This window comes from Denticeps clupeoides, chromosome 7 (assembly GCF_900700375.1).
Source record: "Denticeps clupeoides chromosome 7, fDenClu1.1, whole genome shotgun sequence".
In the NCBI taxonomy this organism is placed as follows: domain Eukaryota; kingdom Metazoa; phylum Chordata; class Actinopteri; order Clupeiformes; family Denticipitidae; genus Denticeps; species Denticeps clupeoides.
In genome coordinates, this window is record NC_041713.1 from 4,666,710 (window position 1) to 4,691,624 (window position 24,915).

At 41.7% G+C, this 24,915-nt stretch overlaps 1 protein-coding gene across 3 annotated transcripts in view; it reads right to left on the minus strand.

Moving 5' to 3' along the window:
* The window catches only part of col14a1a (collagen, type XIV, alpha 1a), an 84,378-nt gene that overhangs the window by 27,773 nt on the left and 31,690 nt on the right, over window positions 1-24,915 (minus strand). For all 3 annotated transcript variants that reach the window (XM_028985835.1, XM_028985837.1, XM_028985838.1), the window contains exons 16-33: window positions 24,204-24,343; window positions 23,484-23,616; window positions 23,092-23,130; window positions 21,102-21,244; window positions 16,546-16,681; window positions 15,492-15,614; window positions 14,669-14,818; window positions 12,761-12,877; window positions 10,414-10,560; window positions 9,322-9,396; window positions 7,505-7,644; window positions 5,676-5,799; window positions 4,640-4,783; window positions 4,124-4,288; window positions 3,980-4,018; window positions 2,806-2,944; window positions 1,345-1,487; window positions 754-863 (exon numbers count right to left, since the gene is read on the minus strand). In XM_028985835.1, the coding sequence (XP_028841668.1) occupies window positions 754-863; window positions 1,345-1,487; window positions 2,806-2,944; window positions 3,980-4,018; window positions 4,124-4,288; window positions 4,640-4,783; window positions 5,676-5,799; window positions 7,505-7,644; window positions 9,322-9,396; window positions 10,414-10,560; window positions 12,761-12,877; window positions 14,669-14,818; window positions 15,492-15,614; window positions 16,546-16,681; window positions 21,102-21,244; window positions 23,092-23,130; window positions 23,484-23,616; window positions 24,204-24,343 (2,207 nt within the window). The remainder of the gene's footprint in view (window positions 1-753; window positions 864-1,344; window positions 1,488-2,805; window positions 2,945-3,979; window positions 4,019-4,123; window positions 4,289-4,639; window positions 4,784-5,675; window positions 5,800-7,504; window positions 7,645-9,321; window positions 9,397-10,413; window positions 10,561-12,760; window positions 12,878-14,668; window positions 14,819-15,491; window positions 15,615-16,545; window positions 16,682-21,101; window positions 21,245-23,091; window positions 23,131-23,483; window positions 23,617-24,203; window positions 24,344-24,915) is intronic.

Below are 24,915 nucleotides of genomic sequence, written 5' to 3' on the forward strand. Positions count from 1 at the left end.
AGTCCACGGGAAATCTCATTCATTCTGTGACCATAAATAAATGAAACTTGCTCTCACACATGTCCAAAATGTCTCTATAATGAGTTTTACAAACAGGAACTGTGCCTTTTTGCCTGTGGGAAGATGCTGTTCCATATACACACACACACACACACACACACACACTGGATATACATCTTGTCCTCTATCTGACCTTAGTATTCTTCTGAACACCAATGTACAGTCACACATTACAAATAAACATTTGAATAAAGACTTTCCATATAAACCACAGTTCATGATCAAGTGCGACCGGAGCAGCGGGATAAAACTGCAGTGGGACAGTGGGATTAACAGGGCATAACGCCACAAGTGACAGGAGTAGAAGTGGGATCCGACGTGCCAGAAATGAATGAGAAGGAAAGGAATACACAAGTACGCACACACACACATTGGGATAACATTACAAATCAGCAGCTGAGATGGGTAGGGTGTGAAGGCTAATGCCGCGGCCGTGCCATGCTTCTGGAATAATCCCCTACTTCATAAATGACGAACGCCATCTATAATGCATCGTACGAATCACATTATTTTTTTTGGAATGGGAAATGTACAATAAATATTTCATTTGGATTGTGATTGTCATAAATGACTCTGCCAGCATTCTGCCACCTCAGTGCCACTGTCAGGCTCAGATGACATGTGAGGTGTTAATAATTTCAGGGGGAAAAAATACTTTTTTTAAGACCTGTCCAATGTTATTTCAAAACTCACCTTGTGGAAGCTGCCATAGAACATCTTTTTGATGTCAGGGCCATCAAATGTCACCGTCTGGAAGTCACCCTTGTAGTCGTGGTTGAAGAATGTCAGTGTTTTGCCACCATCTGGATTTTAAGCAGAGTAACAAGAACGTCACTGCTGTAGCTTCACTTGCTTTTGTCAATTTCATTTTAAGTATTATGTAAACATGGGTTCACTGTGCTTTATGATGTCATGTGACTATTTGTTTCTGTCAACTATTCAGGGTTGAGCAAAATAATAGTGATGGATGGTTGAATACTGACTACATTCCCATAAATCTTTTCAGCAATGCTTCTGTTTCAGTACATAAAAAGAACACAGAATACTTTTAGAATATATATAAAATAAATGTATGTGATGCATGTGCAATATTTCCAATGTTTGTGGCGGGTTAATTTGTGAATTACTTTTAGCACATCAGCATCAGCATGAATGTTATTATTGACTGTCATCCACATATGCATTTGAGCTTGTGAAGCAGAATCCAGATTTTGATACATCCAAACCCCGATTGTACCTAGATATGTCAATTTTCTGATAGGAGGGTGGAGCTGATGTACGTACTGTCCAAAATGACGCCAACCAGAGGCAAGTTGTCTTTGTCGAGAATCTCCCAGACTGCAAAGGGCTCTGGCGGGGTGTCAGGAAGAAGGCGGAACAACACAGTGATGGTGTAGTCTGAAGGCAGTCCTTCTGGGTGGAGATACCTGACAGAAAGAAATCAGCAAAGATTACAGTTCACTTATGAAGGTAAACTGTCCAGGAGTGAGATGTTTATTAGAACTGAGGGATCTGTGTATTTCCTTGTCTCTTATATGGAGTTAAAATCCTCTATTATATATTTTTTTAAATGTAGTTTTTTTACTTTTGCATTTGATAAATGGCTTAAGAATTAAGAAGTGATTGAAATAGAGAATTAAAAAAAAAAAAATTGGTACTGGCATGTGCCTTTTTTTTAAATAAAATTTGATTTGGCCAGTATGTGTTTATGTATTTATATGCCATACAATATAGTAAAGGCAATTTTGTGAGCCTGTGTTTAATCTAAGTTTACTTAAACTTAAACTGAAACCGTGCCAGTTCTCAAAGCCTGTTATTTCATAGCCACTTGGTTCTACCTAATAGAAATAATTTGGTTTCAACATTGTGTGCTTGAGATCATTTTAATAGACATCAACCTTGGAAATAAGTGATTAAGTCAGAAAATTTTAAATACAGCATAACTTAGGTACATATAAAGTGAAGTGATTGTCATTGTGAAACACTGCAGCACATGGTGACACAACAAAACGCTCTGCTTTTAACCCAACACATTAGTGAGCAGTGGGCAGCAACCTTCCGATTACAAGGCTGTCTCCTTAACCGCTAGGACACACAGGCATGTTGGGTTCATGCAAGGTGAAGCGCAGATTCTTCACTTACCAAATATGAAACCCTCCATTACAACACCAGAGCTGACGCGGCGCATCCAAGGCAGGGGTCTTAGTTAAATATTATTAAGTGCAGGAGGACCAAACGACCTGTCAGCCCTCACTTCACTCTAGACTTCTTCCCCATCTGCCTTTTTTTCCAGTTTCCAGTCTTTACTGACCTTGAATATCTTAGCTCATGAATTAAATGGCTGTCATTCATTCTTCTCACCTGCCATGTGCTTCACTTCCCCACGTCTCTGATACGTTAGGAGAAAAATCTCACTCTGTCGCGTCAGCACGCTCTGCAGAGCTTTGCAGCCAGATATGAACGAATCTGAGCACGCTGTCTGCTGAAATTTCAAGCTCATTACTCAAACAAACCTCCATTTCCTAATGACACTAATATCAAAAAATGAAAAATGAATAAAAAAAGAGGTTCTTATTCCTGACACATGAACTGAAAGCAAAATAGTGTTTTTTTTTATTTTCTGCAAAGCCCCTGAAATATTCATCATAGCCTGGCTTTAAGTAAATCCAAGGATGACCCCCTTAGATATTCCATCCATCACAATGTATTGTTGCAGCAGATGCATGTGTGAAGATACATGTGTACCTGGTGGGCTGAGAGACAAGGGCATCTTTGTGCAGTCGGTAGCAGGGAAAGCTGTTGAACGTCCCCGGCTCCAAGGAGACGCCCTCCACGCTGCTATAGGTCTTCTCCACCAAGCCGAACATCTCCATCATACGGAAACCTGCAGGAACGCAGTCAGATCGGCCGTGTCTTCATATTTGTGTTATATATGACTTACGACTGATGACTTACGTGTCACTAGGACATGTCATGTGAGAATTTTGAGAAAGTTTAGAAATTGCTAGTTCTCTATCATTATCATTATTGTCTGGAAGAAGAACTATTGTTTTCTTATTTATGAGCAGCAAGTGCACAGAATATATATTCTGAAAAGGCAGATCTTAAAAGCACAGATATACAGACCAGCGTTGTATGTACCTGCTAAAGTATAGATGATAAGCTGTTTATTTGAAACACATTTAGTTTGTATGTAAAAATCCTAAAGTACTGTGCAATAGTTGAAGGCCAATGAAAGGAAAACCATTGTTTATCTAATCTGCAAGTTAATGCACCAAAAAAACACCCCTGTCAAATACTGATCAAATCATCATTTACCTCAACTGTTTATTGTAGAATTTCCTTCTTTTCATGAAACAATGACATAATGTGTGTAGAAAGAGACTCTGTTCTCTGAGCAGCACACAGACATGAAAACTCAATCACTGTTCAGTGTTTAGCTAAAATGGTCATGCAATCACACAAGCACAGAATGACAGGCTAGAATCTTACCTAAACCTTCTACTCATTATTATTATTAGTATTATTATGATAATTATTGATATTATTGTTATTATTACTATTGGTTTGGGCTTATGAGACTCCACCCCGCCACCCATCGTACTGCAGTTGGAAAACAGAAAATATTCCCAGCAGTAATACCCGCCTTGAAAAGATAATCTGAGAATTAAACAGGCGTATGCTAAATAAACCTAAACAGTAGTGGTGGTAGTAGCCTAATGGGTAACACACTCGCCTATGAACCAGAAGATCCGGGTTCGAATCCCACTTACTACCATTGTGTCCCTGAGCAAGACACTTAACCCTAAGTTGCTCCAGGGGGGGACTGTCCCTGTAACTACTGATTGTAAGTCGCTCTGGATAAGGGCGTCTGATAAATGCTGTAAATGTAAATGTAAATAAATCTCCAGGTCCTTACCTGCCAAGGTGTTTCCATTCATCACAACAGAGGGACAGGCTTAAAGACAAAAAATGCACCTCCATTAATACTTTTCCTCCATTCACAACAGATTTACTTATATTTTCATACACTGAAGCCATGGCACGTGGTGGGGAAACTCACTAGCAGTCGCAGCCTCACACACAAAGGTGATCAACTGCTCCTCGATTTTCTTCACCGCGTCTAGGTCGTCCACGAAGAAGACGTGTCTCTCGCTGGGCTTGCTGGCGATGTTCACCAGCTCCCCGTAGTCAGCGTCAGCAAAGCCGATGGCGAAAATAATGTAGCCTGAAGACCGGAACAATGGCACACATGTCTTCTTACATTTTTGTGAGGATAGTACATTTCAGAAGTCTGGGATTGTTGTACCAGACTTCCAGCCCCATGGAAAAATCCATAATCAATACAGATCCATTATCAAAATCAAATACTGAGTCTGAGTTCATTTCAGAGCAGAATTCAGAATTGTTATTTTTCCATGGTACAACCAAAAAAGGCACTTACCCGTTCAAAATATGAATCTTGTCATAAAATATGGAACATTTGTCTATATCATGAACACACTTATGCATATCCTGCTGAAGTCGTGGTGCATCATACAGTGTGTAGATAACTGGATATACGGAACGTCCAGCCCACCTTCCACCTGCATTGCCTTGGAGATCTTGTTGACGTCATCTTGGGAACGTCCATCGGTGAGGACCACCAGAACTTTGGGCACTCCCCTCCTCATGCCCCCTTCCTCAGTAAAGATGGCTTCTCGGACGTGCTTGATGGCTGCACCTGAAAATGAAGATATATGATTGAGATATGCGAGATGGGCTCACGCTTAGTGAACGAAAGGGTCCCAGCTTAGATCCATGTTAAAATCTCATCAGAAGAAAATGAGGTCAGCGGTGGAAAGGACGAAGCCACACCTGAGCGTTAGGGTTGTTCAATCGGAGCGAGGGGGGCCGTGAAAGACCCTGACGATTACGAGCTCCCTGTAAATCTGACAGCCTTCGTGAGTGTATTTCTGACCCGCACTTCCCTTTTTTTTTGAGCTGTGAAGCGTTGGAGAGTGAACACCGTGTGGGCTTCCGCCAGAGGAAAGATTTAATAACAATGTTGCCAAATAGAGACGTGTCTCAAACAGCCTGTCCAAACGCTCTGCATCTGCCTGCCTTTATCCGGTGAGAACCGGCGTTTGGAACACAGACGGGGATTATGAACTAATACTCCCTGGATCACAAAAATCAATCCCTTTCAGGCCGACATGTAAAGAAGACAGCGAGCTAAATCCTTCAGAAATTTCTGACACAGTTGTAGGCAGATTGCATGTGTGTGCGCGTGTGTGTGTGTGCGTGAGAGATTGTGATTACAGTATATGCGTGCAGCGAACACCAAAAGCCAAGTGTCACTTGGGAATTAAGACACTGCTTTTTTTAGAACCTTCAACTTATCAATGTACAGAATGGACTACTGAGCCGTTGCACAATATAAGAGTAAAAATCTGCTTTATAAAAACTGACCTGTATGTACATAGATATAGATACTTTTTTTATCCCAAATGAAGTTTATAGCAACAAAGTCTAGAAAGATTTCTTCTTTATTGATCCCAAAGGGCAATTGACCTTGCTTGAAAAGAAAGCCACCGTTTGCGAGGAAAAGGCTCCCCGAGGGGCTGAATACATGCCTGTCTTGGTGTTTCCTCCCTTGTACGTGATGCGCTGGACAGCATCAAGCAGAGACTGTTTATCGCTGTAGGAGTTGAGTTTGAACTCGGTCCGAGCGTCATCACTGAACTGAGCGATGGCCACCTGAAGAGAGGGGGAGAGAAAGATAACATGGGAAAAATAAAGCTTCCAGGGATGAGCGCCTCAGGTTGTGCTATAGAAACCAAAACGGGTGGTAGTAGCCTAGTGGGTAACACACTTTAGCCTATGAACCAGAAGACCCAGGTTCAAATCCCACTTACTACCATTGTGTCCTTGAGCAAGACACTTAACCCTAAGTCGCTCTGGATAAGGGCGTCTGGTAAATGCTGTAAATGTAAATGTTTTAAGTTTGTCTCAGGATAACCGTGCAGGAATTCCAACCCATCACCATCAGAAATCAGCTCCTCTTCATTATTATTCAGTTATTGTGTTTTATTAATTCTCCACATCCAAGGGCGAGTTCAAACTTTTGAGCCACACTTTGTAGCGCAGTTTATCTATGTTTTATTTATGTATGTATTTATTTGAGAAGGAGTAAATAAATTCACAGCCAATGTTAATTGTATGTCTACTTGTTACAAATCATATGCTACAAATATCATATTGCAAGACAGCACCGGTTTTCTAATGCATTCTGAGGATAATATCAGAATTCTGCTGATAATTAGATTTTTTATGTTTTAAATTAAAACGTACTTTTAATGTGTTAAAACACAAAGGGAAAATAATGTAAAAAGACCTTTGCGGGAGAAGTTATTTTGCGGGAGAATGTACTGTGAAATATTTTCTGTCCAGTGCTTCTGTCGGCAGGATTTTGTTGTCTACTGACAAACCAGCACCTTTCTTTCTGCTAAAACGACAGTTGACTTTTCACCCTCTGTTTTTTCAGGACCATTTTTGGGAGGTGTCTTTATAAAGATTCCTCTGCCTCTGTCTAGACAAGGGCTATTTTTGCCTAATGGCTTCTCTTGGGACAGGATTAAACATTTTGTGTTGCGATGAAAAGCACCCAGAATTCCATGCTGTCCATCCAAAAATAGCTGCACTGGCAACGGGTGGCTGCTCTGGATTCTCAGTTGCTCTTCAACTGGCTGTGTTTAAAGCTGGGGTCAATATATCAAATTTTTGCTTTTGAGTCTTGTGAAAAAGATTGTCTAAATTGCAAAATTGAGAAATGATCTCTTCCTCTGCTGTCACTCACAAAGCCCATGACAGTTGCTGATCTGTTCTGCATTTGCTTATGCATGATGAAGCATAACAAGTTAATGTGTTAATTGTGCAGTGAGAGTTGGGTGAGAAAATAATTTTTTGACAATCTAAAACAACATCAACCTATTTTTTTAACGAATAACCTTTTTTTCATGATACACATATAAAGGAACATGACAAAAGGCGCTGAAATCAGCACTCACAACCTGTAAGCACTGCATCATAGGACATAGTGCATCATAGGGTATCAGCCCACCACACACACACTTACACGATTTGCCGGGAGGAAACCGGAGAACCCAGAGGAACAAGGGGAGAGCATGTAAACTCCACACACACAAAGATGAGCCGGGATTCAAGCTGGGACTCACAAGCTTGTATGCTTGTATGTTTGAGGCAACAATGTTACGCTTAATTATTCCCTGATCATAATTAATAATAACGTTGCGCATGTATCACAAATATGTTATACACATTCAGTATAAGAAAGTCAACTTTAACAGGTTTCTTTTCAACAATGACACCTTTATACAATACTGAGTACTTTTATTATCATTGGTTTGGGCTGTTGAAGAACGGACCGATGAGTCCAGAGTACCTGTGTTCCATCAGGTCCAATGACATCCAGAGACCCAACTGTGCTGTACAGGAACTCGATAATTTTCTGGAAGTTGTCATCTCCGATGCTCCATGAGCCGTCCACCAGGAAGACAAGGTCTGCTTTGGCGGCCCTGCAAACTGCATTGCGGAGAAGAAAGAAAAGTTTCCATCTTTGCCAGATGTTAATTGGCTGCGAACGCTGCAGCAGGTGTTTCTGTGTGTTTTCTCTGAATGCCAGAAGATAAGGCTGAGACTTCTAATTAATCAGCCACTTTCTCTTCGTTTCTCTTCACCTGTGAGATCACTGATCAAAGTGTCAAAGTGTACGACTTAATCTCCCGGCAGAGCGGAAACCGAGGCGCAAACACTGATGTGGAGAAGACAAGCAGAGCACACAGAGGGAATGTCAGTTTCCAATGACACATCCAAATGCCTTTAAATCCAGTAAATGAACAGTGAGTGGGACCATAAATAGGTAAAAACCTGAATATACACCGATCAACAATATACTATGGGCCTAGCGGTTAAGGAAGCGGCCCCGTAATCAGAAAGTTGCCAGTTTGAATCCTGATCCGCCAAGGTGCCACTGTGGTGCCACTGAGCAAAGCACCGTCCCCACACACTGCTCCCCGGGCGCCTGTCATGGCTGCCCACTGCTCACCAAGTGTGATGGTTAAAAGCAGAGGACAAATGCTCAAATCGTGAGTCATTTGGATTAAATAACAGACAAATTTGATCTTTGGGGCATTTGCTGCATTATGAGCAAATCCCCCTAGTCAGCCCTGAACTTCATTCATCTGAATGTATCTGCCGAATCTGGTACCAAGCCATCTGTACCCAATCCTTCAAGTTGTGAGGTGGGGCCTCCATGTATTGGACATGGTTTTCTAGCACATCCCACAGTTGCTCGATTGGATTGAGATGTGGACAATATGGTGGTCAAGTCCAAACCTCACCCTGTCCCTCAAGTCATTCATGAACCATTATAATTAAGGCTGCACTGAAAAACTGCAGTAACTGCAGTGAAAGCAGTGTTCTTGCAGCGGCATCACTGTGCACCACCCTCACGACCCCAACATATAATCTATTATTTTCACAGAGGTCAAAGTAAAAATTTCTTCTGCGTTTCGGCTTCCAGCCAAGGGTTTCATTGTTGCGTCATTTTCAGTTTCGGCCTAAATGTTTGTTTTGGTGCATTCCTAATTATAACAGTATTTCCATTTACATGAAGAGGTGTACTTGACAATAGTGTTTAGGTAGGTGGTATGTGCCAAAATAATATCCACACAAATTCCCTGATTTCCCTTCAGGGCCCAAGTTTGTTACGTCTAGTTTGGCAGATGCTACAACCCAGCTGTCTTGTCATAATTTGGTCCTTGTCACTCAAGTCACTCAAACCTTTATGCTGACTCATTCTTTTCTGCTTCCAAAGCATCAACTTGTTCACTTCACAATTTATTTTTGTATAGCAGTATGTCTCAATGTGCTTAACAACCACCACAGACGACGTGCACTTGGATAAAAATGATTGTCCATGTCGATGATGCTCAAAGTCATTAGTCATTTGGGTTAAATAACGGACAAATTTGAGTTTTTTGGCATTTGCTGTGCTCACAGTAACCGTGTGCTTCTGAACTTTGATCTCATTGCTTGCCCATGTGGAAAAGTGATAAGATCTAACCGCCTATTTTTATGACACATTTAGATGAACTTCCCGACACAGTGAAAAGGTCGCCGTCAGTAGAGATGTGTGTCTAGAAAAGGTCGGGCCTCAGTGGGAGATGTGGCTGCAGATGCTTTATGGTGCTGTCTCACCTTCTTTCGCTGGCGGTATCGTAGCCAGTGGCGTGGTCGTGGGTTGGGCGGTCGGCGGCTCTGTAGGGACGGGAACTGCAATTACAGGAGTGAGAAAAAAATGTAGGTGGCCACTATACCATTGGCCAACTTCTCATGGAGCGTTAGCCTGTTTTTCATAAGAATGAATCTTAATGAACTCGGCTCCCTGTAGCTTGGAACACCATATATTCATGTGACAAAGAGAAGTTTAGAATAGGAGGGGTTTAATGGACTGATGTAAGAGTGCGTATCTGTGTTCAGACCCAGGTTGGTTTGAGCTACTGTAATATACAGCACACTAACCTGCATGTGGCTTTTTCTAATGGGAGAAAAATCTAATCCTCTAATCCTTTTGAAATCCCTGGCAAAATATTTCTGTGTAGTTAATGGGAACTATATTGGGCTATACAGCCAAGTATGGGGCAAACAAGTCTTTTAGCAGAAGGATCCCATCTGCCATCATCAAGTAAAAGAGAGAAAAAGCAAATAGCTCATTAGCTGCAATCGCTAAGCTAAATTAAAATACAGGATGGTTCATTTAGTTCATTAGTAAATGTCATGATAATCTACCTGCAGGCCTGGAAGGAAGCACGGAGACAGCGTCTTGCATTCGGTGTTGCCAGATTGGGCACTTTTCATTTCGTGAAAAACCGCTTTGTTGGGAATAGTTAACAAGGTAGTCGTGGATATACATGTATCAGATTACACTTCAGCAGTGTTGTGTATACTTTTGGACAGTTGTGGGCTGAAACAATCACACATCTGGCAGCACTGCTGGCACTTCTTTGCGCATGTGACATGCTAACAGGAAGGGGTCAGAGTAGGGGTCAGATGATTCCCTGCAGACTGAGGGAATCATCATCTCCACATCTACTTTAGTGCTTTGAAAATAGGTCGCTGAGAGTGTGATGAAGCATCTAATGTGCAAACCTGCACAAATCAGTGTGTTCAATTCCTACATTCACAGTAACGGTTTGAATGCAAATGCTAATGTACATCTAATATAATTCTGATACATGTAGTTAGATTCATAGCTCGTCATGGATGGAAGCCGGTAACAGAAATATTTACGAGTTGTGTCCACCGTGGTGACAGCGGGACCCTCCATGTCCTGCAGCTGTGTGTAGACGCTGGTTCTGTATTGCGTGTTGGGCGCGAGGTCGTAGAAGCAGTGGTGAGACGTGGCGGCGTCTGCATTCACCTCCATCTGCTCTCCATCTGCAAAAAGGTAATATACACACTGGAGTCATTGGTCAGGCCAATATACACACATCAAGGGTCAATTCTAACCTTAAATTTATAAACTTAAATTCAGATCATGTCCATCTGTGTATTCACTACATTACAGTGAAATGTATATTTTTTTGTGTTGATGACAATGTTTAGTATCTTAAATTATCATCCATATTATCTGAAATCAGTCAAAAAAAGTATTCATAATTCAGAAATCTCCAACAAATCTCTTTTTTTTTTAATTGTATACTATATATCACTACAAAACAGATATATATTTTTCTATGTATATGTGGCTATGACAGACGAACAGAGCCAAAACATCGGCTAAATACGCCCTCGCATGAAAGCCGAGTGGGATTAAAGACGTAGATGTGACATCTGCTTGTTAAAGCCTCTTCTTATTTTCCCTTTAAGGACCCAGGACATCAATCCGCGATGCGTCCGCAGCCCGCCTCAGTTAGTGCCACGTCTTGCTCTGAGAGATTCTTCAAACAAACACTGCAGCTTGGCAGTCCAGTCACATCTTTGGCAGACTTTTTTTTTTTTACTGTTTACATCTGCTATTCTTCTCCAGTGCAATTAATTGCTAGTTCTCTGTAATGACTGGCGATGAAGGTGATGAACAAATATGCCGAACTTAGCTCTAGTGCCACAAGACGCCATTAAGAAGAATCCTACAAGTTCCTGAACATGTCATTCATGCACAGATAATAGTAGGACGGTAGGAATAAGTGACAGCCGGAAAACAGCCTGCAGATATGCAGCAGCAGCTACATAGGAGAGGCACTAAATCCCATGATGCACTCTACGTTGGAGTTGCCGGCTTGGGTGGGATTTTTAGATATGCAGGGAGGAGAGCTGCTCTTTTGCAGATTAGACTATTTAGGGTTCAAGTCTGACGGCGTTAAATAAGCGCAAAGACGGGTGTTTATGAAAGCATTGCCAAGTGCAGGATGACAAGATAATGAGATTTCTTATTTTATTGCAGACATACAACCTGCCATCTTTCCATGTCCAATTTTCTGTCCACAGCGTCCCAGCATCCCCCAGCATCCACATTTCATGTTTTCCATGAATGGCTGATGAGCCGAATCAGGTGTGCAAACAAGAACAACCTCAGAGTTTTCACGAGTGGAACCATGAATAAATCCTGAGGTGTGACGTGAGTAGTAAAAAAAATATATATTCACGTCCCCAAAAACTACAGCAGAGGAGCAAAGCAGCCGCCTGGTGTCCTGCACTTTCTCACAATTTCAGCAGGTGCGCAGAGAGAATGCATCTGCCCCTCAGGTAGCAATAAAAAAAATGCTACTTCTGCATATGCACAGCTGACCTTATGTCTCATCTACAGTTGGGTACATTTGCCAACGTGCCCATGTCTTGTGGTGCTTTGTGCTGATTCCTCTATTCAAAAATAATTTTCATGTCAGAATTTCAGGATCCATTTTTCAAAGCGGGTAAGGAAACGGACCCATTATCAGAAGGTTGCCGGCTTGTATCCCGTACCACCTAGGTGCCACTGAGCAAAGTTCTGTTCCCACACACTGCTCCCCGGGCGCCTGTCATGGCTGCCCCCTGCTCATCAAGGGTGATGGTTAAATGCAGAGGACACATTTTGTTGTGTGCACTGTGTGCTGTGTTGTAGTGTTTCACTTTCACTTTTTTCCTTCACTAATGTCCCATTGTCTTCAGGATTCCAAGTTATCTATAGCTTGGAAAGGAGGAAAAAAGCACCCACACACTTAACACTTTCAATTTGAGTGACATTCTGAGAACTTTAATAAAGTTTTTACAACAAAGTCCCATACTGGATGATGCTAATCTTCTCCTTTCAATATGTAACAGACACAAAAAAGCATTGGCTGTGTTGCCAGATATTAATTTTCTTCGGCCCCAAATCATCCAAAACTGCAAGCTTGACTGTCTCAACTGAGGAACTGAGCACCTGAAAACATTTTCTCAAGAAGCAATTTATTCCGAAATGTCAAATTCAAAATTGCCGAATCTGGCAACATGGAGCACAAGGTCTCTTCCCTTTCTCCTGTGTTCCACTCTGTTTTCACAGAATCTATAGTTAGTATTTAAAAAAGCAACAAAAAACGATTCTAGTCAAAATCAACCTTTTCACTCACAGCTAAAACTAAAGGCACACATAACAAATAATAAAAAAAGTAGTGCTCACCAGAAAGGGGCTGTATGGTGAGGCGTTGGTGGGAGGCCTGGGCATGGGGCTGCCACCGAACACACAGGCTGGTGCTGAGCACCTGGTACGTGCGCAGGTCCGTCACTCCCAGGTACACTGCAGGATGTGACAAAGGACAGAGCTCAACATTCACTCAACATTCACTCAACCTTCCTCCAAAAAATGCTATTCCTTTAGTAAAAAAATTATCATTAAAATGTTTGCCTCCCTGTTTTGTGTTTTTGTCAATATATATTATTTGAATGTTGTACAATTTTTTTGTACACTCAATTTTTTTGTACACTCATAAGAAACCTTCCTGCAGCCGTTTAAGGTCAATATTCTCCAGTATGAGAAAACATGCTGACACAAAAGTAAGAAAAATACAATGGAGAGAATGACACATCTTACAAAACCAGGGCCCTATAATCCAGGTCTGATGGTAACCAGACAAGGTTCTGCAAAACCACAACAAAATAAAGGCTTCTCTTCTGCAAAATGCAAACTAATTGCGACAGAAAAACAGAGGCGTCTCTTCCAATTAGCCCATTTTCAGTGATGCGGTCATGGCGAGCATAATTCCAATGGGGAACCGGTTGTTTGCGCAAAGAAACACTCGCCGCTGTCCTTAAACGTCCTGAGAGTGGGCCTCTGAAGAACATGTGGCAAAACGCAGCTGAGCGTTTCAGTGCGAGGGCAGCGACTGCGGTGGCTGCCGCGGGGTTTTAACAAGCTGCGCTCACGCGTGGCCGACTGCCGTGGTTCTAAAAGGGCAGCTGCGATTGACTATTGCCTTTTTAAAACATACAGGATGTACAAATATATGTGTCACTGGTCATGTGCTCTAAAACACCACATGGAAATGGTTAAAGTCAGGGAACGAGATGGAAAAAAGTTGAATGACAATATTGCTTGTTTACTTGTTTTTTTTTTGCTGCAGACTCAGAAATAAATAGGCACTCACATCACTACAGATATGTTATATCGTAGTACATCTGGGTCAGAACAAGGCATAGAGATCAATATAAGTAGAGTTATTCGTCCAAGAATTATTAAAACACTTGTAACATAATATTATATTTGCTGCCATATATAAGAATTGTAAATGTAAGACAGCAGCTTTTTCAAAGAAAAAACGTCTTATGTTCAGGAAAGGAGAGAAAAATTATAATGAAAGCCAAGTTAAAAAAAAAAAAAAGACAAAGAATAATGACACTGAAACAGCTAGGAATTTGCTTTAAATCTTTGTTATTGCATTTTTTTATTATGGTTTGTTCTGCCCTTCTATATCAACACATTGGGAATGTTATTGGGAAAATAAACATTTAATAAGGTTATTTTGCAACTAGTGGAAATCAGATGCAATCAGAGGTCAAAGGTTTCATTTTTCCTTTAGGAGGACTGGAACGAGGCCCGGGTATCAAAAGGACAGCTCCAAGCTGAGCATTAGCATGCAGTTGGCGGGGCAATTATGCAGAGCTGAAGATGAATCAGACACAAATCTACAGATCAATGGAGAATTTTTTTTTTTTTCATGATGAGCCCGAGCAGCAGTGAAATTGGATTCCGGCTCGTTTTTATATTGTGACACGGCGCAGCCTTTTTGATGCATGGCCGCGAGAAAGCTGATCCATTTGTTTCTGATGGGATGAGGCTCAGATGTTTATTGCTAATGCGATTTCACATTCCTATGCAGAAGAAAGTTATAACCCCGACGCCTCTGTCTGAATATTGATATGTGCACCTGCCCATCAGTAACTACGACATGAACAAGTCTTGATTGCAGACGCCTCAGCGCCTCATAAGAAGAAAACACCCCAGTAAGGGAGACTGATACTGAGTAGGCACCCACGACCTACGACCCCTCACACTGTTCATATGAATGCCACCAGTCATGAAGAAGCTCACGTGTTTTGCCGCTGGCTTCAGCGGGATGGCTGGAGCCGGTGGTGTAGGAGGCCATGACCTTGACACGGTACTCGGTGCTGCTGAGCAGGTAAAGGATCAGCAGGGTGTTGATGTCATCTCCCACAAACGTCTCCAGAGCAGGACCAGGTGCTAACGGAGGAACGAGAGATTACAACATTCATGATTTCCTTTATATGCACACAGTCTGTACTCCCCAAATGAAAAAAGATAAAAAAAAAATGTACAGCAGATGAATAAACTCCTGAAAAGTGCCATAATCACAGGTTTTAATAAATAAATAAAATTTGTATCCCTTCTATTTCATATTTTTATTTTGTCAATGTAAATCAGGCAAAGAAAAACTGAACAGTAAGAATATTATAGTTTTAAACCAATTTCTTTGGTAAGCTGGCACAAATTAATTTGCAAACCAACTGGAAAAGCCAGATTCATTCTGTGGCTTGTGCTCATGAGAGAACATATAAATAAACTCTACTGGGGGTCTAGTATGGAAACACATTGGTCATATACATGTGGAAACCTCATCTTGCCTTAGATGGTTGCAGATATGCACGAAAAAAAAAATATTTATGCAAAGCATACAATCTCTTGTATATACAATACAACCCAATACACACAAGAAAGTAAGGTTAACCACGTCTCAGTCTTGTCTGAAGAGCAGAAAAAAAGGGAACTAGGCCTGTAGTGTACGGTTGGTTGACACAAAATCCCGGTCTGGATTTTTTTAGTTTCTGATCCAGTAATGCCCGTCAGTGCCAGAAACCCAAGACATGACGTAGCTTTTTGGGGTTCATGCTCCTACCTGAGATTGGCTGGTACTGGATTCGGTAGCCCAGTGTCGGGGAGGGCGGGGCCTCCCAGCTAATGCGGAAGCGGTTGTACCATTCCTCAGATACCCGCAGGTTCGTTGGTGGGGATAGAGGCACTGAGTGGGGAAAACAGAACTCAAGTCAACACTTCAATCATGGCCATGACCAAAAAATATATACTGTTGTGACAATTCTAAACATTCATATAATCTACAATTTCATAATTGTGATGCAGTCTAAGCATCTGTTTCCTAATGCGGTATTTTAATGCCCAATTTATCATTATACCATTCACTTCACGTGACCCATAATCATCAGCAAAAATGATTGGTTTTTGTACATGAATAAATATCATGATACTGTTCAACCCAAATGGTTTCTATAAGGCCTACATTCATAAAATGACCTGGAATCAAGTTTTAAATTGTCCAATATTCAGTGTTGACTGTTAAATGCTGACATTTTATGCAAGATATACTATCTATTTTTATTCTGCATAAATGAAGGCTTAAGTGGAGGTAAACCGCTCTACTCTATGCTGGAAGTGCGCAATAAATGAAAATCTGTTCTGAAGCCACTTTTGGTGCATTGTGGACGTTTTACGGGGGAGCGGCAATATTCACAGGGGATTTTCCATTTCTGATCTTAAGAGTCATTAATGGTAATGCTGTTATTCATGAAGAGCTGGAGAGCTGCCCCGAGTTGGGGAAAGCTGCTTCCCCGACTCATTAGCACCTCATCGAGAGGGCTTCTGCTGTGCCGAATGGCCTTCATCAGGGTTATTAGAAGTGAACGCTTGTGTGCATGCCCAGAATCCCCTCCAGTGGGACAAACTAGGCACGGTTGAATGCAAGGCAAGTTTACACACTCACACACACACACACACACACACACACGCTGATTCACATGTGGTAATTAAATACATCTGTATTAAAGAATGATTCAGTTCTTTCAGTTCATTTCTCAAATATTTCTGAACTGGATCTTTTGGATATGACTCAAAGTGTGCATTTGGCCATATATGATCAAAAGTCTTCTGTCACTTACATGTCTTTCCACTGGAGGTAAGACCCAGGAAGGTGTCTTCTCCGTCTGTATAGATGGGGGTGACCTTCACTGTGTAGTCGTTGTCCGACAACAATGGCTGCAGCTGGACGCTCCTCTGGTTCCCAGGTACCACGACCTGTCAAGGGACACCAGAGGGGAAGTCTTAGGGCCATGGAGTTGATGTGAGAGAGAGAAAGTGTTAATAGACATCTTCTGCATCAGTCAGTCTTAAAACTTTTTAAATTGAAACACTGCAGCACACAACGAAATGAATCCTCTGCATTTAACCCATTTGTGGGTATGGTACCTTGGTCAAGGGGACCTGGTACCTTTTTCCAGTGGGACCTTGGCGGTTCGGGTTTTGAACCGGCAACCTCCCAACTACAGGTTTGTTTCTTTATGCGCTAGGCCAACACTGTCGCAAATTTCAATCATGAAGTTACTCAGGAAAAGTAATTAAGTTCAATACTATTACTCTACTTATTATTTTGTACTTCAATATGTTTCATAATGTAATTATATATAAACCAGAAGACCACAAAGGTTCAAGGTTCACAAGTTCAAATCCCACTTTCTACCATTGTGTCCCTGATCAAGACACTGAGTACTTTGAGTACTCATTGTAAGTTGCTCTGGATAAGGGTGTCTTGTGAATGCCATAAACGTAATGTAAATATAAAAAAAGCCTCACGCTTTTATTGAACACATTTGCATTCAGAGCAGTGAAGCTGTTTCTTTTCTACGCAGCATGGAAGGTGTAAAATTGACACAAGCTGCTCAAGGAGGAGTTTATGGAGGAGTTTATATCCTCAGGCAATAAGGGTGCTGAATGAGGACATACAAACCACACCTCACACCCAACCATTTGAATGGTCACTGTTGTCTACTGCAATCTGTACTGTTACACAATCTATGCCTCATGCACTTTAGGAGAATGCATATCCACTACCCATGATGTCTGTGTCTTATGTTCTCATAAATGTCTTGCTTCCATTATTTATTTTTTTTTACAGATTTTTACTAGCCTTATTCCCCTTTTAGTGTATTTTTTTCTCCTTTATTCTATTTTATTTAATTCTAAAACTATTACTTAACTATGCACAGTTAAAACTGCGGGCTGTACTGCTATAACTGCCATGGAACTGTCCCCCGAACCTGCGGTGCTGAAATGGAGGTTCATTGGAGTGGAGTGGAACACAGTGGTGTTCGAGAAACTTTCTATCAGGAGCCTGTCCTCATTTGACTCTTCGCTTAAGCCGTTCTTTTTTCTTTCCACTTTCCTTACTTTACTGTTGACCTAAATGCTACTTGAAAAGATAATGGAATGTCTTTTGTTCCAGCCCCATCTTCTCTCACTTGACCCACAGCGCTTGGGATGGGAAATTAAAACAGTGGAGGGGACAGGTTTAACTGTCACCCCCAGCCACGGGTCCTGCACAGCCGACACAGCGCGTGGAATTGAAAATCACATTGGATGACGGTCATTAAACAGACAGACATGCAATTAAAAAACAGAGCAAACATTCATAATTAAGCTCACATAAATAAATAGAAATGTTTAATTTGACTTTTCACACAATGACAAAATCAAAGCTTTTCATGAATGACCAGATGCATTGGCTCAGGTAACATCTGTCCAGTACTTTACAGTATGTTATCAGCGCAAATTTCTATCTTAGATTATGTGGTAGTAGTAGCCAAGTGGGTAGTAGCCTAGTGGGTAACACACACGCCTATGAACCAGAAGACCCAGGTTCAAATCCCACTTACTACCATTGTGTCCCTGAGCAAGACACATAACCCTAAGTTGCTCCAGGGTGTCTTTCCCTAGGGCAAACCGGCAACCTTCTGATTATGGGGCCACTTCCTTAACCGCTAGGCCACCACTGCCCCAAAAAGCCGTGGTAAGCAGTGTGGGAACCGCTCCTCGGTACCTCAGCGGCGACCTGGCGGCCTCAGGATTTGAACCCATAACCTCTCGATTCCTTCTCCGATTCATTATAGGGTTCGCTTCCTTAACCACTAGGCCACTGCTGCCCACCTTGGTCCTTGGAACTGCTGCTCAGTGGCACCTTGGTGGATCAGGATTTGAACCTGCAACCTTCTGGTTACAGGTCTGTTTCCTTTTAAAGACATACCAAGAATATCACTGTTATAGCTGATGGTCTCTCCCAAAATCACTAAAATCACTAGCAAATAAGTCCCATGCTTAGCGCCAGATATAAAATAGTGCCCTAAAGGTTGAGAATAGGACCCTAGGTTGCTATAAACCACTCGATACTATGCTATATTGTACCGATATCTAACAGTATACCAGTATTTTCCTTTTCTTGCAAGGATAGCATGCTTTATTCACCAGATGATGTATCACCAATACATTTATTCATCCACGGTTCCATTTTTACCCATTTAACAAGGGCAACCTCAATGTTAAATTTGTTAGTCCATTCTTGTCCATCGTTGTATTTGTCTCTTCTGCAATGTTTCAAACCATCTCCCCTTACCTCATCCCTTTCATTTCTTATATCATAAACAGCTCAATCTCATCTGGCCATGTACCATCCGCCTTTAAAACAGCCAGGGTTCTTCCAATCCTAAAGAAACCCACTGCTGATCCTACAGACATCAACATTTACAGACTCATTTACATTTCCCTCCTCTCATTTCTATCCAAAATCCTTGAGTGCTGTGTCTACAACCAGCTATCACTCCATCTATCACAAAACAACCTCCTGGATCCTAACCAGTCTGGCTTCAGAACAGCTCATTCCACCGAGACTGCCCTTTTGGCAGTTACCGAGCAGCTACATGCAGCCAGATTGGCAAAACTGTCATGGGTTCTTATTCTCCTCGACCTCTCTGCTGCATTTGACACCGTTAACCACAATACTGAAGAGGCTTGGAATTTGGGGCTCAGCATGGCAGTGGTTTGCTTCCTACCTTGATGAGCGATCTTACCAAGTGACTTGGAAAGGATCCACCTCTACCTCACATAGACACATTTCCTCACATGGATTATCCTACCACGACACACAACTCCTCTTCTCCTTTCCTCCCTCTGACCTACATGCTGCTTCCAAAATCTCTGCATGTCTAACCGACATCTCATCTTGGATGGCAGCCCATCACCTCCAACTCAATCCCACCAAAACTGAACTAATATTCATTCCAGCAGATTCACCACATCAGGATCTTGCTAACAACTCGCAGCTCTCTCCTTCTGCAACTGCCCGCAACCTTGGCGTAACAATAGACAACCAACTCTCTTTCTCAACTCACATCAGCAATCTTTCCCGCTCATGTAGATTCCTTCTCTACAATATCAGACGAATCCGCCCTTATCTGTCAACCCAGGCCACCCAATTACTGGTTCAGTCCTTAGTAATCTCAAGACTGGACTACTGTAACTCCCTTCTAGCTGGTCTACCACTATGTACCATCCGACCTCTACAACTATTACAAAATGCAGCAGCATGACTGATCTTCAACCTTCTCAAATTCTCCCGCACCGCCCCTCTGCTACGTTCCCTCCACTGGCTCCCAGTAGCTGCACGCATCAGGTTCAAAATACTGATGCTGGCCTACAAAGCCAAACATGGAGTAGCACCATCCTACCTCACAGCCCTTATTACACCTCGCACTGCACCTCGTATACTCCGAGCCTCCAGTACTGCTCACCTGGTCCCCCCCATCTCTGAAGGTAAAAGGAAAACGCTCATCTAGACTCTTCTCCGTCTTGGCCCCTCGGTGGTGGAATGAACTTCCCCTCGAGGTCAGAACAGCTCAGTCACTGAGCACCTTCAAACGACAGCTCAAGACCTTCCTCTTTAAAGAATATTTAGATTAAATTGTAATTTTCTTTTTGTCGAACTTGTGTACAGAATCTACAACAGAGTGAATAAAATTGATGTATTCATAGTTGGGGTCCCAGTGAACCGGAATTGATCTCTTCCTCGATGGTAACTGAAGCACGTTGTAAGTCGCTCTGGATAAGGGCGTCTGCCAAATGCCGTAAATGTAATGTCAATGTTACAGCTTGTGGAGTAAACGGAATCATTGTATTTCAACACACCCACACATGCACCGGTTTCTGTTTAAAACAGACTTCTGTATCCGCCCTGCGTTCTCCTGCGGGATTATGGGAATGCAGTGCCACTCCGGCGCTGCCATGTGTTTGAGCACTGAGTAGCCCTTGAGGGGCCCGGTGTATAAAATGTTTACCACATTCTCTCATATATTACAGTTTTGTGCCATATATTTATAATGTCCCAAAGGAGCCAGGCTTTCTCCGTCTCTTCAGCAGTCAGCCATAATCTGGCAGTAGAATAAAATGGCCTAGTTCTTCAACACGGTGTAATGTTCTAGTCATTAATACTTGAACTGTATACAGTTTATCATTAATTTCAGCCTACTGGCGCCTGCAGAGGGTTTTCGTTTGGTCAGGTTACCTAAATCATGGGTTTATCTGGGTTGCTGCGCTTACAGGAGGAATCTCCCACGGTTAGAGATACCAGAGTATAGATCTGAAGGAACAAGGTTTTGACGTGCAAACATACCGACTCCTCGGCTCTGTCTCCCCGCTGGCTTTCATAGGACACACGGAAGTTCTCCACCTCGGCATCATCTATATCCCAACTCACGCGCAGGCTGAATATGGACTCCTCGTCAACTAAGACGTTCCTCACACCCAAACGGGCCACTGGAAAAGTTTGGAAATGCAGAACTGTAAGTTCACACAAATATTGATCAATGCATTTTTTTATTCTAATTTGAACTGCTCAGTCTCAGATTCTTGGTGCCAATGGTTCTTTTTAGAGGACTTTGTGGTGCACAATAGTTATGAGAAGAAATGTATGTTTTGGGAAAATCTGTTACTCTGAGACAGAAAACGGTATGCATTTATCAGATTATACTGAAAAAACAGTTCATAATTAAGATCACATAAAAATATAAATGTTTTATTTGACTTATCACACAATTACAATATCAAAGCTTTTCATGCCAAAACTATGAATGACCAGATGCATTGGCTCAGGTAACACGTGTCTAGTACTTTACAGTATGTTATCAGCACAAATTTCTATCTTAGATTATTATGTCCGTGCACTGTGGATGTTGGTATTTTATGCCTGTTATGATGAATGCTTTACATTGAGTTTGTATTATTTTGGTAGGGTTGCCTAGGTTCAGTAGCCTAGCGGGTAACAGAAGACTCCGGTTCAAACCCCACTTACTACCATTGTGTCCCTGAACAAGACACTTAACCCTTAGTGTCTCCAGGGGGGCTGTCCCTGTAACTACTGATTGTAAGTTGCTCTGTATAAGGGTGTCTGATAAATGCAGTAAATGAATTATGTATGTTTTGGCCATCATGTCTTTTTTTCCTTTGTTTATTTAAAAACCCATTTATTTTTCCATCTCATCTCTCCTTCACCCGCATGGCATTACAAAAAGAAAATACTTTTTCTTTTCCATAACCCCTTTCTCATGATAGATATGTTTCATTGTGCCCATCCAGTAGGGGTGGGACCCACAATACAACTCTGTTACAATAGCAAATACTAGCAATACAATCGTTAAAACTGAGTACATTTACATTTAAATTTACAGCATTTATCAGACGCCCTTATCCAGAGCGACTTACAATCAGTATTTACAGGGACAGTCTCCCTGGAGCAACTTAAGGTTAAGTGTCTTGCTCAGGGACACAATGGTAGTAAGTGGGATTTGAACCCGGGTCTTCTGGTTCACAGGCGAGTGTCTTACCCACTAGACTACTACCAAATGAGTTTCTCACCAACAATATATTTTGTTTAGACCTTGCAGGGCTCTAGAGTTCTACCAATTTCTACCAATACCAGTTCTACCAATTTCTACCAATACCAGTTCTACCAACTTCTACCAATGTGCGACCTAAATTCTTAATGGCGCATCATCACCTGACCACTCATTTACCATGTGAGCCATAGCCCAACTAAACCATAGAAATTACATGGGGAAAAAGCACAATGCATCTATAAAACACATTACATGCAGCGATAAATGTACTGGCCAAGTGTCCGTTCTCCCTGCTGTCTTTCAGCAAAAGATGATAATGTGGGTGGTAGTAGCCTAGTGGGTAACACACTCGCCTATGAACCAGAAGACCCGGGTTCGAATCCCACTTACTACCATTGTGTCCCTGAGCAAGACACTTAACCCTGAGTTGCTCCAGGGGGATTGTCCCTGTAACTACTGATTGTAAGTCGCTCTGGATAAGGGCGTCTGATAAATGCCGTAAATGTAAATGTAAATGTAAGGAGGGTAGAACTATGATAAACACTTGTGAGAATGTCATAATCTCCATTACCCATATGCACAGGCACAGGCAGTGTGGATTCTGGGTTTATTGAATCACTGTTATTTATGAAACAGTCATGAAGCATTTCTAATATGACCATATGACCACTCCACAGTGGTCTTTCCGGGCGATGTGTTAACTGTGATCAGGGTTAGTCTGGATGTAAACACAGGGACTGCATGGGCCGATGGGACTTTTTTTTTTACCTGTTGTTGTCGTGGCAGCAGCTGTCGTGGTCATCTCCACTGGACAAAAAGAGAAAAGAGAGAGAGACAGAGAGGCTGAAATAAAAGCGCTATGGTGTTATTATCAAATCAATGAAACTCCCACCCAAGCCTTAACACACATAGGCACACACACACACACACACACACACATACCCATGACAGAACATCATCTGTACCATCTGTCATTTTATGTAAGATGATGGCCCTCAAAGGGCTCTGTTGTCATGACTGCGATCTGCAGTTTGCCATGTAGCAAATTGTCGAAACAAAACTAAAAATGACCCAAACTGACTTCACCCCAAAAAAAACATTTATATTGTTAACCATTATTTAATGCTAATTGCCTTAACGTCATTTTAAATGGTCCATACGTGTTGTTTCCAGGACGTCCACCGCATCGCTCTCCGACTTGTCCTTGTAGATGGCAGACAGCACGACTTCGTATTCAGTGAGATCGTCCAGCTCCGTCAGCAGGTACGTCTTAGCGTTGCCTTGCAGGACCACCTGTGTTTTGGAGAAATAGATGTTCTGCATTTATTTGTGCACATTTAAAGGCCCAATTCATGGTGGAATTTGTAATTTAATGGTGATAAATGTATTATGTGTACTGGCTTACCAAGCCCCAGAGCTCAAAACACAATTCATATTAATTTATGACAGCATTTTAAATCTCTACCTCTAAAGCCACTTAATCAGGTTTAGCCACTTTTGTATAAGCAGCCATTTGTTGTAAAATATGCAAATATGCATACTTTAAATGGATGAATGCAAATCACCTTTATATACCTTTTGCTGATCATATTAATTTCTGCTGCAGAGATGAAAAAAGGAAGAAGGTTTTCTCATTCCAAACATCTAGCCAGTTGTGCTCTATACAATTTGTTTAGCCTCACTTGGGATCTTCTCTATCTTTATCAGTCCATTTCTCATCAACAAAAGTGTAAAAAATGTCAAACTACAAAGGCAAGCAAAGACTGCCCTGATGTCAATCTTGAAAGCTCACAGAAGTATCAGAACCCTTGATGAAACATGTTCTTGAAGTATTCACTGGACATGTTTTTTAATCAGGTCTTAATTCACCCCACACTGACCTCCTTACTGTCCCCTCCATCCAGGGGACTCCAGGACAGCTTGTAGACCTGCACATCGTCAGCCGGGTGTGTCCAGCTGACCCGGAAGCTGTGAGTGTTGACTTCACTCGTTTGGAGGTCCAGTGGGGGAGGGACTGGCTCTGAAATAGTTTATTACATGCGTTTATTCCTTCATTACTGATAAAGAAATGCTGTATAGTGTTCTGGAGTTTAATTCTAGAAGAAATAAAAATTAATTAATTAATTAATTAATAAAATAAGTCATCATAATTTTGTTGTTGGTTGTAATAAATGAATTGTGTCTGCATATTGTCTTTCATGCAAAGCGCTAAAGCTCTAGTTTGGATTTGTACCACCAACATGAATCTGGCCAGTGATGGATCCAGACTAGAGCTGTACTTGTCGGGTCAGGTCGGGTTGGGCTCTGGTCGGATTCTGTACAGCTTTTTAAAAGCCCTTCTTTCATTCGCTATGAGCACTACATTTAGATGGAAAAGCGAAATGAGTGGCGAATTCACCTCAAAAAATCATAAATTTTTGCATCTCTCTCACGAAAATTAAAATGATTCACCTGACCACAGTGGCCGAGAATTGCACATCAAAAAATTAACATTTAATAAACAACATGCAAAAAACCTTAACCAATCACCAAAATTTACAAGTAGCGAATCATACGGAAAAGACTGGAAGTTTGTTTTTCGCTGAACGATTT